The 15,328-nt window shown below is 37.6% G+C and overlaps 1 protein-coding gene across 5 annotated transcripts in view; it reads left to right on the top strand.

Annotated features, from left to right (window-relative positions):
- SORCS2 (sortilin related VPS10 domain containing receptor 2) overlaps positions 1-15,328 on the top strand; it is a 587,964-nt gene that overhangs the window by 513,264 nt on the left and 59,372 nt on the right. For all 5 annotated transcript variants that reach the window (XM_075022616.1, XM_075022608.1, XM_075022603.1 and 2 more), the window contains exons 12-13: positions 8,153-8,229; positions 14,222-14,313. In XM_075022616.1, coding sequence (XP_074878717.1) covers positions 8,153-8,229; positions 14,222-14,313 — 169 coding nt within the window. The remainder of the gene's footprint in view (positions 1-8,152; positions 8,230-14,221; positions 14,314-15,328) is intronic.

The following is a 15,328-nucleotide window of genomic DNA, read 5'->3' as shown; positions in this document are numbered from 1 at the left end:
AATTGCCAATGGAGAGAGGGAAATATTAATACTCTGGCAAAGTACTGTACAGCGACCTTTTTAATAAGAATGTGTACAATTCTGATCATCAATTTTCAGGACCAGTGAGCAGGTGCTAAGAAGGACTACTTGGCAGTTGATGGAAATAAAGAACATTTACAAGTGGAACCTCATTAGCTGAGAAAAAGAAAGGGCAATAAAGAATATGATATTTTTCCTGAAAGTGTAACCGTGGGGTAGAAACAAGTGATGTAAACAAATGAATAAGGACTAGAAATTAGAAACCAGTTTCTAACCATAGAGCCATGAAGTTCATCCCCTCAATAAAAGCAGTGTGGCTATCAATTAAAAATGAAAAAAAAAAATTCCCTTTAACATGGAGTTTGGCTACTTTATAGGAAGCTTATACAACACAGCTGCATGTGGTAATGAAAAACCTAACCTGTGACTTAAGGATAGTTGAAACTCAGAGCACAGAGACTACTGAATATTGTTTTAATTTAAAAAATAATTAAATGGTGAACAGCATTAACTCCTAGAGCATTTGGGAAAGATGCAATAATAGGATGTTAAAATTGCATCTTTTAAAACTCATACTTACAAATAAAAATTCCACTCTATTAAAGTTGCATAAATAGTTCTGAGGAATGCATATTTTTAGCTTATGTATATATATAAATTGTTCAGACAGAATATTAAATTTTATAGCTGCATATTAAAGTGTTCTTTTAAATAACTGCTTTGCTCCATTTAAGAAATGTAATAGGATTTTACATTTACATTTGATTTTCGTGCATTTTAATCTTGGCAGCAGCTTCTATTTCTCACAGCATCAGCTATGAAATGTGTGTCAATTGATGTGTAAATTTTTACTATAAACTTGTAAAGGACTTTTCTATGAAAAATGTTTAGAGAAGTGTAGATTTTTCAGGTGCTAGTTTACAATAATCATCTGCTTAGCTTCCAATCCAGATGGCAAATCAAGCAAGCAGTAAATTCTGCACATTCACACGAATTGAGGAAGTGCTGGAAAAGTTCAGTTTACTTTTTGTCATATCAGGCCCAAATACATTGTGTACATTGTGATAAATTTCTATCATTTTTCACAAAAGTAGCATACCACGATGCCACTATAAAAAGGATGAGGGAACAGGGAGATGATTGAACATTTCCCAGGGCATTTTGGAGCGAAGATCCTGCAATTCCCTTGGATTTTTGTTATGTCAACATATTCCCCCATTCTGATGGGATGTATGACTCCCTTAGCCCTCAGCTGAACACATCTTCAGCTTGCCAGGCAAAAACTGTCGATCTGGGACATTTAAACACAAATTGGTTGTATGTTTGTTCAACACTGTAACTACAAGTTTACAAACCATGAAATTTTTGCTTATTGTGCATTGACTGAAGGGATGTTATGACCGTATTTATTACCAGTAATCTAGGCAAGGCACATCTCTCTTTTTGGAGTAGGTGTCTGCCTCTATGCTAGATCTAAGTGGCTGGAAAAGATTTTCCGTATTAGAAGCATTATCAAAGTATTGCATATGGAGATTGTTTCTTCTCACAGTAAGCATGTCTAAAATCATGTATAAAAATATGGGTAAATGTAGTGATAAGTAGCACTTAAAACATGTAAATTAATAATAAACTGTAAATGAAACTAATCTCCCATATTTGTGTGACCCAGTAGGAACCTGCCAAAATGCCTGAGCAAAGACAAACTTATAATTACTCTAGAGACCTGTCTGTGTTTTTCACAGCTATACCACGTTTCCAGAGAGCTTGGCTGGCCACCAGTCATCACTAAAATACATCGCTTTCTTTCACATCCCTGTGCTACCAACTGCTAAACTGGCATGTGCAAAGTTACAAATAGCTTGAAGAACTATGCTGAACAGTAGTTAGTACCCCTGTATTCTAGTTTTTGGGACTGCCACCGCTGCAGGGATGGAACGTGTAATTTTACCCAGTGACTTTAAAATTAGCCTTTACTCAGGACAAGTAAAAAAGCAAAAGAGGAATTCCTGTATCCCAAAGCACAGTTTGAAAAGGTTTATAAGGATGCAAGTAACAGAAATGAAAAATGACTATGCTTAACCAAAAAATCCAAAATGCAGGCCAAAATGTTTCCTTTTGTTTCCTAAATTGAACATAACAACAGCAGAGTCGTACTGACTCAGGCCAAGAGTCCATCTAGCACAGTATCCTGGCTCTGTTGGTCACAAAAGCCTTTGGGGAAGTGTTTAAGAACAATCCAGATATATATGGTCCCCCAGGCCATGTTTAGGGGCAAGGCACACATATGAGACTGTTTATGATAAGTGCTATGGTCAAGACAGCACCAGGTTTACCTCTCCTAACCTACAGAGCTCAAGGAAACAATCGTACCTTGGCCTTCTACCCTCAGACACATCCATCATGACCAGGGGGCATGCCGCACACATCCTCAGTTTCATCACATGAAAACACCATTTTCATGGCCTATAACATAACCCTCGTGTTATTTCAGGTAATTTGAACTGGGTGGTGGGACACACACAACACGACACCTCACAAAAATACATCTTCTGGCCATGGCAGCACCACCCGGGGAGAGACAGGGCTGAGCACTATGTGGTGTGAACATGGTCGGGTCATGCCAACTGACCGCGGCTGCAGGACAGTCTCTGGCCTTCCCTTATTTCATTTATGTGTGGTGTTTGCAATAATACCATCCCTTTATTAGGGACAAAGTATGAACCTCTAAAAATGCCTTCAACAGCAATATATTTAAAATTGGATGAGAAATGTAGAAAGCAAAGTTGAAGCAGTAACTGAAGGGTCTTCTTCCCTGTTCTTTCCTGTTCCTGTCATTTAGCTACAAAAAGAATATAAAATAATATAAGACAAACTTGAGGAGCTTCTGTATTACAAACAAAACTTCTTGAAACTAGATGGAAAACTTCTTGAAACTAGATGGCAAAATACTCTGTGTCATGTCAAAGGAGTTTTCAGGCCATTTAGATAAAAAAAGTGATGTTAAAAAAAGTGATGTTAAAATGATACTATTTATAGCTCTAGCTAATATTGCCTTGTCATGGTTTAACCCCAGCTGGCAGCTAAGCACCACACAGCCGCTCACTCACTCCCTGCCCTGGGTGGGATGGGGGAGAGAATAAGAAGAGTAAAAGTGAGAAAACTCATGGGTTGAGATAACAACAGTTTAATAATTTAAGTATAATAATAATAACAATAATAAATAAAATTGTAAGGAAAAGGAAAATAACAAAGAGAGAGAAATAAAACCCAAGAAAGACAAGTGATGCAAATGAAAACAATTGCTCACCACCAACTGACCGATGCCCCACCAGTCCCTGAGCAGCAGCCCCCCCAGCCAACCTCCCCCCTAGTTTATCTGCTGAGCATGACGTCCGGTGGTCTGGAATATCCCTGTGGTCAGTTGGGGTCAGCTGTCCCAGCTGTGTCCCCTCCCAACTCCTTGTGCTCCCCCAGCCTGCTCCATGGTGGGGAGGTGTGAGGAGCAGAAAAGTCCTTGACTCTGTATAAGCACTCCTCAGCAGTAACGAAAACATCTCTGCATTAGCAACACTGTTTTCAGCACAAATCCAAAACATAGCCTCACACTAGCTACTATGAAGAAAATTAAGCCTATGCCAGCCAAAACCAGCACAAGGCTGCAGTTGATTACCCATTTGCGATGCAGTAACTTTTTCAGTATGAACCTGAATTGCCTTCAGTGTATTAGATTACCTTTACTTGTTACCACAGATGGATTTTGAGATGTAATACAGACCCACTAAAATGATATAAAAGTTTCCATGTTGTGGTGGCACACCTGAGGAGTTACTGCAGATATTTACAGCTGTAATAAGGAGCACAGATTTTAGTGTGATTCACCAGGCAAACAGCACACTGATGTTTGTGGCTGTGCAGTACAGTCCAAACAGTTCAGGACGTGGTGGGAATGGTACTTACACACTGTAAGTGTTACCTTCCAGTCTTGGGGCTGAGCATAATTTGGCTGTTTCTCACCTTCTGTATCACTTGATCGTGATGTCAGTTGTGCACATGTGTAATTGGTTGCCACACTTAGAACAAATATGGTTCATAATTCTCCTCAGGTACGGCACAGAAACTTTCAGGGTGTCTTAGCTCTACTTTGAGTGCTCCTGTGACTTTGCAGTTGTTTTTAATGTTACTAATGTCAGGATTTTTTACATTTAATTTAATGTGAATTAGACCTGTTGTAAAGGGGTTTACAGGGTGCTATTAAATGTGCTTTGTTTAGTTAGGTGGCTTAATCCAGTAACATGACGCACTGCGAGGTAGCTAGAGCCTAAAATTATGCGCGTTATTTTAAATCTCAAAAAGAACAGAATGTCCCAAATCTTTGAAGTTATTTTTTATTAGAACATAAAAAATAAAGTTAAACCAATGTGACTCTTCAGAGAAAACTCATAACTCTTGTGTGACACATATTAAATAGAAAGGTTTGCAAATAAAATTGTGGTGAGTCCACTAAGTTCTTTGAAGGACTTAGTTTTATTCCAGTTCTGCTTTTTCAGGCTAACAGCTTTCAAAGATATTCTTGGCTTAACAAACACATCACACACCCCTATGTGTTCCTACGGAAATTTCCTTCTGCCTTTCACCTCTGAGATTTGGCTGCATGGCTGCTTCCCACTGCAAATAACCCCCTGTGCTGTGCAGGAGCCTCCCTGTCTCCATTGGTGATGCAGGTTTCCTGCTTGCTCCCTCACCTGCTTTTTCTTTCTGAATCCACTGACGCTGTTTTTCAGCAAGACATTGTCTGCAGTACCCACAGAGAAAACCGAAACTAAATTGAAGGGTTTTACCCTCACTTACAGAAAGGGTTCTCTTATGTACTTGAAGACTTGACTGTATAAAGTATGCAAAATTAGGTAATATAATTGCATCTTCTAAAAAATCTGGAAGTAGTGGAAATTACAGCCTTCATTAATGCGCAGAACGTTATGTCAGCAGTGAGAAGTTCCTGCATGCGTCACTTCTGGGTTTTCACTCTTGGCCTGGGGATGGACCACTTTCAAAGATCAAAGAGCAGTGAAGTCCTTTTTCCCAAAGCAGTACACTCTATCCCAAGTTTGTCATCAGTTGTGGGTTTTGACAGAATAGCATTTCTGTGTAACTATAGCAGAGTCCACCAACTCCTTTTGCTCATTTACCAAGAAAAGGCAATAAAGGTAAAATGAAAATTAGGAGAAGTCCTGTCTGTCTTGTTACACACCTGCAATTACAAAGCAGTTGCTAATATCTTTCAGTCATTACCGTATCAGCTGGATATAAAAGGTAATGCTTGTGCTTTCTAATGAAGCACAAGTTGATGCTGTTTAGTTTACAGACTAATTCTCCATTAGCTAAGGCAATTTGCCACTGCACTTTTTAAAGTGCAGATCCATAGCAATTCTCAAAATAAAGACCTACTCATGCAAGTAGATTTCGGTAAGTGGTGAAAAGAGGTAGAATAAACAGCATTTATCCAGGAGCAAAACTAACAATGCATTCATTAAAGGTATCTGTGCAAATAAGGGTGTAGACTGACAGCAATACTTTAGATTCTAGCAAGCAAATAAATATTTCTATCCACAGATATCCCAAAGAAAAAGTTCCGTGAGTAACTGCAGAAGCACAAGAATATAACTATTTGCAGAAATATGTACCGGTAAAAACTATACAGAGGGAAGAATAGCAAAATAAATATGTTTTGTATTAACAGCAAATCAAATCTTTCCATTCCTTCAGTTGTGAGAGGGTGATTTCTCATTCATACCTCCTTCTTGTGACCAGATGAATCTTTGCTACACAAAGCTGATGGGACTTGGCCCTACTTCCTGATGAAATCTGTGAGATGTGGGAAAATAAGATCATTTTTCCTGATCTTTGCTCACATAGGGTTTTAGGATGCAAAGTGATAATAAGTTCAAAATGGCCATTAACCAAATAGATTTAAATAAACCTGTTTCGGGGGAGAAAATGCAACTAAATTCAGGTGTGAAGCTTTCATTTTTAAACTGTCTCATTAGGTAATATTGACAATTTAATCATGTTTAATTGATGGGGTTTTTTCTCTTATACTGGAAGATCTGCCTGAATGAATGCAACATGGCTACAACCAAAAGATGTAATTTTCCAAGGACTACTGGAGAGAATAAAACCAAAAGTTGAATCTGTTCTTAAAAAAAACTGAAACTTTTGTTAGGCTTATGGTCCTTTGTCCTTAACACTTATGGTGTGGTTGTAACTTTCTGTCATTTCCATCATGGAGGTTTCATTTTGATTGCTGGTATCGGTAGAGCTTTCGTTTCTTAAAGCTAGACAGCCTTATATGAAAATGATAACGCTTTTGTGAAGCCATATGATGGCCCTGGCTACCCCGGCTGCATGGAGCAAGTCAGCAGGCAGAGGGGTGGGAAGGTGATGCCATGTGTGTGCCAGGCAAGCACCCTCAGCCTCCGTCCTGACTTCAGGGTGGGCTGCTTTTCGAAGATGAAGATGCTTGCAGGGAAAGAATAGGGGCTGTTCACTCCACAGTTACCTGTTTCTCTTTCCTTCCTGCTTGGCACAACTGCTGTCACATCCAATAGTTGTCATGAGGGTCATCCCTGCACTTTGGCTCTAAGTTGGTTTTGACACATTTTTAGTCTTACAGGTCTTGTATCTACTTCATCCATACGAGCCTGGTTCTTAAGTGTGTGTGCAGTCCACATCACTTTCATCCATACTGTGCTGACCTTAACAAATCTCCTCATTGCCTACAGGAATAGGGTCTTACTTTCAAAATGGCCAACTAAATCTGTGCTGAATTATTTGATAAACAAGAGAGCATGAAGGAGGTTGGAAAGATGAAAACCCAAGAGAGGCAGTGGCATCTTCTGAAATGTTAGATGCAGTTGAAAGAAATGAACTGACACCTATAAATTCCCTGATTCAGCATAAATATCCTAATCCTATCTAGGCCATATGTAGGGTTAAATAATATAGTTATACCATTAAACAGTGGAGCACATGCAATCTTGATGGTCCAAATAGAGCCTGTATTTTGGGCAGTGGGTGCTGTCATTCCTCTCAGGAGCCTTTCAGCACTAGTGAGCACACTCTGCATAAACAGGTCTGTTTTGGTGGTTAAAACCAGCTATTTATATAACACACAAGTGAAATTTCATACTACTATCCTAATCTCAAGTGTTTTCTTTCCTCGTCTCTTCTGCTTAAGAGGGTCTGATAACTTCTATCTTATTTCTACTGTAAAAACATACAAACCGTATATTTAAGTCAAAATCCCCTGGAGGATTTCATTTAGAAGGAATATTGTGCCATGATTGCTTCTCCCCTAGAACACTGTAAACTGCCTGGTTGTTTAATAGTTTTCTGTTCAAAATACTGCATGTTAAAAGATGGAGATGCCAGTATTTGGGATTGCATCTGCCAAGATCATCTTCCACAGGTTTGTTTTAACGCTTCTGTTTGCTTTGCAGCAATCTGAATGCTAGCTGCTGCTCCTCAGTGCTTTTCGTCAAAATATTCTGTAGCTTCCTGGTCAATATTTAGGTAAATCAAGTAATTCTGCTTTAGGTTCTTCTGTATTTACGCACTTTTTCAACACCCCTGCCCCCTCTTTTCAGTGTTACATATTTCTCCAGATTCTAGATTTTGCTACCACTTCATAAAGTCTTACACGTAAAGCATTTTTTATTTTAACAATTCAAGTTCAAGGTGAATAATTTTACAGAATGTGATTAAAGTTAAGGTATGGCTTCTGAGTTTATGGATGTTTCAGACTTACATCTTAAATATGTGTTCTTTTATAATAATTTTTCAGCATGCAGCAACAGAACTGAAATGTTGGTTTGGCCTCTGCATTTCGGTATTAGAATTAAGCCTCATTGCTCCCACTTCTGGATAGCTAGCAACATAAAGGAAGAAGCTAGAAGTGTACATATATGTTTTTAAAAGGATTTAGCTGGTGCTATCAGAAATAAAGTAAGCCTGCTGATCATCTGCGTTTAGTTCTTGCTCTGACCTGGAAACTTACTTTGACTGGCGTCAGGACTAGACCCAATCTCTCTTGTTCATGTGGATGCAACCCTTGTTTCCTCCTGTTTCGTGACAGGTAACCTGGGGTCCCAGCTGGTTGAGTATAAAGAAGAGATGTACATAACATCTGACTGTGGGAAGACGTGGCGTCAGGTAGGAAACAGAAATCGTCAAAGGCACATGGAAATAATTTTAATGTACCAAATGGGATGAATTTTATAATGCTTAACTAATCTTTATATATTCACTCTTTTGAGAGAGGTGGCTATTATTATCCGCATTTCACTTGGAAACTGGGAGAGATTAAGAAGGTGATTTGCAAAACTCAGATTGGCTGGGCTGTCAGGTTCTGCTGAAATTCCAGTATTTTGGTGTCTTTAAAGGTCTTACAAATATCTTGCATAAAAACCAGAGTCTGTTTAGGTTTTTAATAATTTAAGTAATATGCTTATGCTAATGATGAAGTGGACCTGGCCTAGATCTTGCAAATACTCCAAGCTAGAAGACATGGTTGAGGTAGAAAGGCAGAAATTCTTCTGCTTCATAGTCTGAAAACTGATATTTAAGCTTAAACTTTGTTCTTCGTTGAAACTGAGAAAGCAAAAAGAGATTTAAAAAAAAAACACAATACATTTTTGAATTTCTGTTAGTAAGATTTAATCAATTCTGGGACTACAAACACCAAAGTATTAAATAAAGAACAGTCATGTAGTCGCTGTAATGCCACTTGAATTCTGGATGTCTTTTGCTTCCAATGCCTAGTGTCAATTTAAGCATTGCACCTTTATTATGTATTTTTTCCTAAATTGCTCTATCTCAGCAATGCTTAATCATGGCGATATTTTCTTTCTGTGTGTATATAGCAACAACACACAATATGATCTGGAATCTACTTATAATGTATATCCAGGAGGAAAAGAAAACACCCTCAAAGGACCAAAGTGTGTAAAAAAATAATATGATTTCAGTTAAAATACTGGTTTAGTGTTCGGCTAAAATAAAATTAAGTTTTGTTATTTTCTAGAGAACAAGTGTGAAAATGTTCTCACTAGTGTTACTGAGCTTGGGGAGTTTGAGATTAAAAGAGGAAAATACAGACAGTCTCTTCTGTTGCTATTGTGGGGTGCCATTAATACTCCACAGAAGGACTTTTTAAAAGAAATACATTAATTTTGTCATGATAATGTCCTTTGAGGTTTAAAAGATAAAATTTTATGCCAAATGCCTTCTTGAAATCTAGCATATGATAAATAAGTGTTCAAATGCAAAAGCCTTCCAGGATTTACAGTGGGTACTGTGTTGTCTAATACGTCATAGTGGCCTCTCTAATAATTTATTGTCAGCATTTGCCAAAGTTCTATATTTTTTTCTGGTGTGAAAAGTAATAAGAAAAGAGCAAAGGGGATCAAATTCATATTTTTGCTGCTTTTTATTTGTGAGACACTCACACAAATGATATGTGATGAAACTTGACCTTAAGATGACTATTCATGCTGCAAAACCGACCACAAACTGATCCCTCGTTATGACAGTCAAAATGAAAAACAACTTTGCTAGCTTTGCTTTAATTAAAACTGCTACAAAGCCTTTGAAAGAGCTTACTCAATCTTAATATTTGTGATCAGAATGAAAATGTAGATTATTTTATGGGCTCACTGTTCATGATCGAACAGTTCTTCTGGAGGACAGCGGTACATTTCCTTTCTCTGTTGGAGCTCATGCAACAAAAGACAAGGCTTCAGTTAGATGATGCAGGAATTATTTAGACAGTTAATTACAGATCTCATGAGCTGGCAGAAGCAGAGCAAAGCTCGTGTTCGGGTGGGTTTAAGTCACTGGCTTGGAAACTTTGCAGTTGTCATTACTGAGTGCCTGTCACCTTTCTCACATGCCACACATGATGTTGCAGAGCTGTCTACAGACTAGAAGATGAGCAGTCTGTGCTTGCATAGAGTGAAAGAGCAAGGCAGAAAAGTAAATATAAAAGACTTAGGAGAAAAGGCAATTCAAGGAATTAATTAAAAGCTTTCCTGAAATAATAGCAGTAATGGTTCATAGGAATATAGGACTGGGAGGAAGGTGAAAGATCATGTAGTTCAACTGTGTGCTCTGAGACAACATCAAACGTACTAGGAACATCGCTGACACAGGTTTGCCAGACCTATTTGTTAATCGTTCACTGTAGGAGATTCTGCAGTCTGGCTACCTGGTGTTTCACCATTCTTCATAGAGTTTTCTGAATATTTAATGTAAGCCTACCATGCTTTTTGCTGTTCTCGCAGTTTCACAAATTCGCAAGATAAGTTGATTTCTTCTTGTCTTTGGAGAGAAGTGGTTTTCTGTCACCTTTCAATAACTTTTCAGATGTTGAAAGGTGATTATCATGTCTACCCAGAGTATAGGGTTTTTCTTCTTGGAAAACAGCAAACTCAGATCCACTGATTTTCCTAATGGATCAAATTTCTAAAGTGCTTTTCCTTTTTGTTTCTCATTGATTGGACTATCTAATATGACATCCCTCTCCTGAAGCATGGTAAAACTGAATGCAAAATTACAAATTTTATCACGACTAAACAGAATTAAATGATTGCCCTTGATGTCTTGACATTACTGGCACCTCATTTCAGATTTCTCTTCTTTACACTGGCATCACATTGTTGACTCAGATTCAGTTTGTGATTCATAACTGGGACCAGTCCCTGAGTTCCTGAATGTGCAATACATTCTCAATTTAACAACAATCTACTGATCATTTTCATTCCATAATTTCTTAACCAGCTGTATACACTTAAATGATTTCAACTGAACCTTTATTTCCATAGCTTACATATGGTAAGGTCATATGAGAGTTCAGGAAGACTTACTATGTTAGGATATACAACCAGTGTTTATAGGTAGAAACAAAAATGACCAAATGAGAGTTTTGTGAAATTAGGTAAGTCCTAGTGATAAATAGAAAAGAAAACATAAGGATTGTGATTATAAGTAGCCACAATACCACTTGGGCTTGCTCCAGTTGTTCTTCTGCCTTTCAGTTGCACAATGCCTGAGCTACTTGTTAGTATCTCTTGAAACCAACGCTCCACTGCGTACCATTTTAGGGCAAACTGAAATTTCTGACTATGTATTGTACAATACTGCACTGTAAATAGCAGTAGTTTAGGAGCTGATTGACAAGTAGCTTGAATGTCCATGCAACAGCAGCAATCTGGCCTGTAGGAGAAGATAGTCTCACCTTGACATTATCATGAACTATGTGGGCTTAGATCATCTTAAGTGATCGACAAAGATGTAGCCTGAGGTGAACTTGTGGGACAGATATGTCTATTTAGAAGATTTCTCTATTACACGAGGAAAACAATATCATAAAATATGTTAATGAACATGATAGCAGTCAGATAGATACTGTACAAACTGATTTCTGTTCACAGTTAGGGTTCCCATTGCTATTTCAACAGCATCTGTTACAACACTGTGCTTGAAATAGGGCAAACAGAGTAAGAGAAAGGTCTGGCTTTCAAAAGAAAAGGCTTAAATAAAAGGAGAAATGACAAAAAACCTTTCATATTTGATCTGCTACCAAAGTAGCTAGCGTAGCAACAAAATGCCCAATTAAGCTAATAAGGTTACACAGAAAGTCTGTTGTATGTCTAGGGACAGAATCCAGATCTCTGGAGCTTTAGTCCAGTGCTTTGTTCGTTGGAATATTATTTCTCTATGTCAAATCCTTTTGTATCAAAGCAATTTGGAAAACATTTGTTTAAGCAAGACTGCTTGTTTTTCTGCAGACATCATTAAGAGATGGATGGTAACACCTTTAAGCACAACAGGAAAGGCTGCAATCCCAGCCTCACCCCTGGGAAGGTCCAACTGGCTTATTCTGTGTAGGAAAACTTCTGTTTCCAGATTTGAATTTACAAATGGATGTCACTTTGTGAGAGAAGCAAGTGACTTTGGGCATTTTTGGTTACTTTTGAAACTTATGTATCTCAGACTAAAATTGTGTGGAGTCTATTCCTCTAGGGTCATTTAAACATGTTTTCATTGAATTCATGGAGCTCTCCTAATTTCTCCCAACAGATATCCTGGCCTGAAATAGCTGCTGAAGTTGTTAGGACAGACACAGGAAAAAACATGGAGAGCAGATGGAGGGGAGAGAGAGAGAGAAAAGAAGTTGACATTACAATTGTAAAGCATATAGTGCTCCAAAAATTACAGAAAGAAAAAACATAGAAATAGGTTATAAGAATCTACTTCTGTAGTTGCTGGCTGTCAGTAAGAATTGTAATAAATTTATTACCTGACTTTAGTTAGTGGAGAGACATATATCAGAATTCGTGGCTGACTGTGAACATACATATCACTTGATCCTGGGCTCGAACTTCAGCTCTGACACCGGGACCACCTTTGCCTAAATCCTTTGCAAACTGATTGTCTTGGTTTTGTTTCTAGAAAGTAGACAGAAATATTTACTTTTGTGCTGAACTCCACAGGCATGAATTCATTAATTCTTTTCAATGTACTGAAGATGAAGATTTACTTTCATCAGGAATGTCATACATTTTTCATTCTTAAATATTTGAACCGTGTACGAGAAGAGCATGATATAAAGATGGCATTAATGTGCCTGTAATGTATCCTCTGTCCTTCATAGTGTGCCAAGTGGATGTAGGGTAAAGCTGGGGTACTGAAATGGTGCATGAGGAAGTGCCATGGTGCTTTTCTTGGAAAACCTAATTTGGATAAAGTGATGCACATACCAGCTTATTATCTTCAGTATGATGGTGAAGCTTTTGGAGACTTTGTGTCCCAGCATATATCATTTCATTTTGATTTGAGCAAAAGTTCAAACAAAGTTTAGAGGAGGATCAAAACTCTGCTTGCTTATCTGACTCCAGCTAATCTCATCCTTTTGAAGTGCATCTAAATTAATGTCTATCCTTTACTGAATTCTCTTCTAAAATATGCAGCTGTGTGGAACAAGAAGATAGGACTGTAAATGCCTCATATCAGGGTTTCGCCTGTAAATTGGCAACACTGAAAAGCTGATCAGACACTTGAAGCCCTAGGATTCCCGTAAAATAGGCTCTCACTAGATGAGAGGAAGACTAAATTCTGAACCCAGATTAAATGCTTATTATTTTTGAAGTAATTGTGAATGTGCTGTAAGATACTTTTCTCCCACCTCTGTTTCAGTCTTACTGGTAAATCCTCTAAATGTAGCATTAAGTATTGTCAAAAAAAGAAGCATTTAGTATTGCCAGATTTTTTCATTCACAAGGCAAAGTAAAGCTAACCTTTATGTTTTCACCTTTGCTTTGTCAAAGCCTGTAGGCGGCTGCATGTTCATCTATTAACTGCTAAGTGTGTGTAGTAACTCTCACTTTATCACCTGCTCTTATGTTAAATGAACTTTCACAGGTTAATAACGTGAGTAAACCCTGCCTTAAAACAGATTTCACATGTAAAAAAAGGGAAGATATCTAACTGTTCATTTATTTTAGTACTGCTGATGACCTCTAGAAAATGAATGAAAATAATTTAGGAAATTTTGAATCCTTTATATCATTAAATCAATATTATGTGTATTTTGGTTCTGAACTCAGAGTGGCCTCTGTGTGAGATCACATAAAGTTTGAATTTAAATAAATCATTGACACTGGAAATGTAGAAAACATGCTTGCAGCAATTATTTCAAATTCTGTAGAGTCTGGAGAACACGTGAGAAAGTCACGGACAGCAGTACTTTTCCTACTTTTCTTAGAATTAGACTACAAAACATTTTATTCTGCAAGATACACAGAATATGGCAAATACCAAAGTAAGGTGATAGGTCACTTGGTGATATATAATAGGAAGGAATGCAGAATGCATACTGTGAGAAATATAAGCTTGGGCTAAAATCACTTCAGACAGTTTAATCTGACTGTGATTTGAACCTGAACATTTTCTGATTCACCTGCTTAACTTTCTTTTCTTTTACAGCTGCGAGAAATATAAGAGTTAAACTGACTTTTATGTCCTTTTCAATTTGAAGTGCGGACATTATAAAACATAGAAGTCTTTTAATCCTGGTTTGCTCATACATTTTATTTCTGCTGGTTTGTACATTTCCTTAGCTGGCCTTTTTTTGTCTGACTTGTAGGTCTTTGAAGAAGAGCACCACATCTTGTACCTGGACCATGGTGGAGTTATTGTGGCCATCAAAGACACCTCTATCCCTCTGAAAATACTCAAGTAATCCTACAGTCAATTAGAGTAGAGCTATTGTGTATTCGAGACTTAAGACAAAGTTCAGAATTTAAGATGAGCATTTTAGTGTCATCATGTATGAAATGCAGGTGGAGTCAGCTTAATTTATCATTCATTAAGTCAACAAAATGCAGGTGGATGTTTTCTTAAAGATTACTTCATGTTGCTGAAGGTACCGTGGTATAACGTATTAGTAATAATAAAATTTTCTGGCATCAGTGTAGGTATTTTTGCTTAAAAGGCTATCCTGGAACTCTACAGTACAAGCCATGTTCAGTGTGATTGTTATCTGCTACTGGTCACACCAGCAGTATATAGCAATGATGCTCAACCTAAGATGCATATGTGGCTTAGGTACCCAGTCAGGATAGTTCATTCATACTATTCATACTGTTCATTCATAAAGCTCTGTCCCTTTCAAGGGCCACAGTGAATGAAGATGTTGGAGAAAAGTCCTGAGTTGCTCTCTCAAGAGCAATATAATGTAGACTTTGGGAGCCAATGGAGAAAGGACTTATGTGTCCTTATGTGCTGTGTAACACAGTATGCAAAAAGCTCAGTTCATCTGAGACATTTATGCACAAATTAACTGTAGTATGCATAGAAACTGTCCTATAGTGAAAATGCAGCAAATGGCCTTCTCATCTTGTTTGGCAGGAAAGGTTTTCTGCAAAGCATTTTGTTATAAAATACCAAGTTTTAAACTGCATAATACTGAAGCAAAATATGGTAATCTTACATAGTGGCATACAGAACTATCATCTTCGGCATAAAAAACATAACAGATCTTTGTCACTTGTGACTAGGTTCATTTTTGCATAATACTGTATACACTAATAGGAACTAGGCTATGTACTTGGTTAGCTAGGGTGAAAGCCAGCATAAACCATATCCAAAAGACCTGGAGGAAATGTAGAGAAGAAAATTTGATTCATAAATTTTGGGTGCACAGAGTATTTGAAATATGTTTTGCCAATTCATCAGCACCTTTTGCAAATTT

The sequence above is a fragment of the Buteo buteo genome, chromosome 1 (assembly GCF_964188355.1).
Source record: "Buteo buteo chromosome 1, bButBut1.hap1.1, whole genome shotgun sequence".
Classification (NCBI taxonomy): Eukaryota; Metazoa; Chordata; class Aves; order Accipitriformes; family Accipitridae; genus Buteo; species Buteo buteo.
The sequence above is the reverse complement of the archived record's forward strand: the minus strand, read 5'-3'. Positions and strand labels throughout refer to the sequence as shown.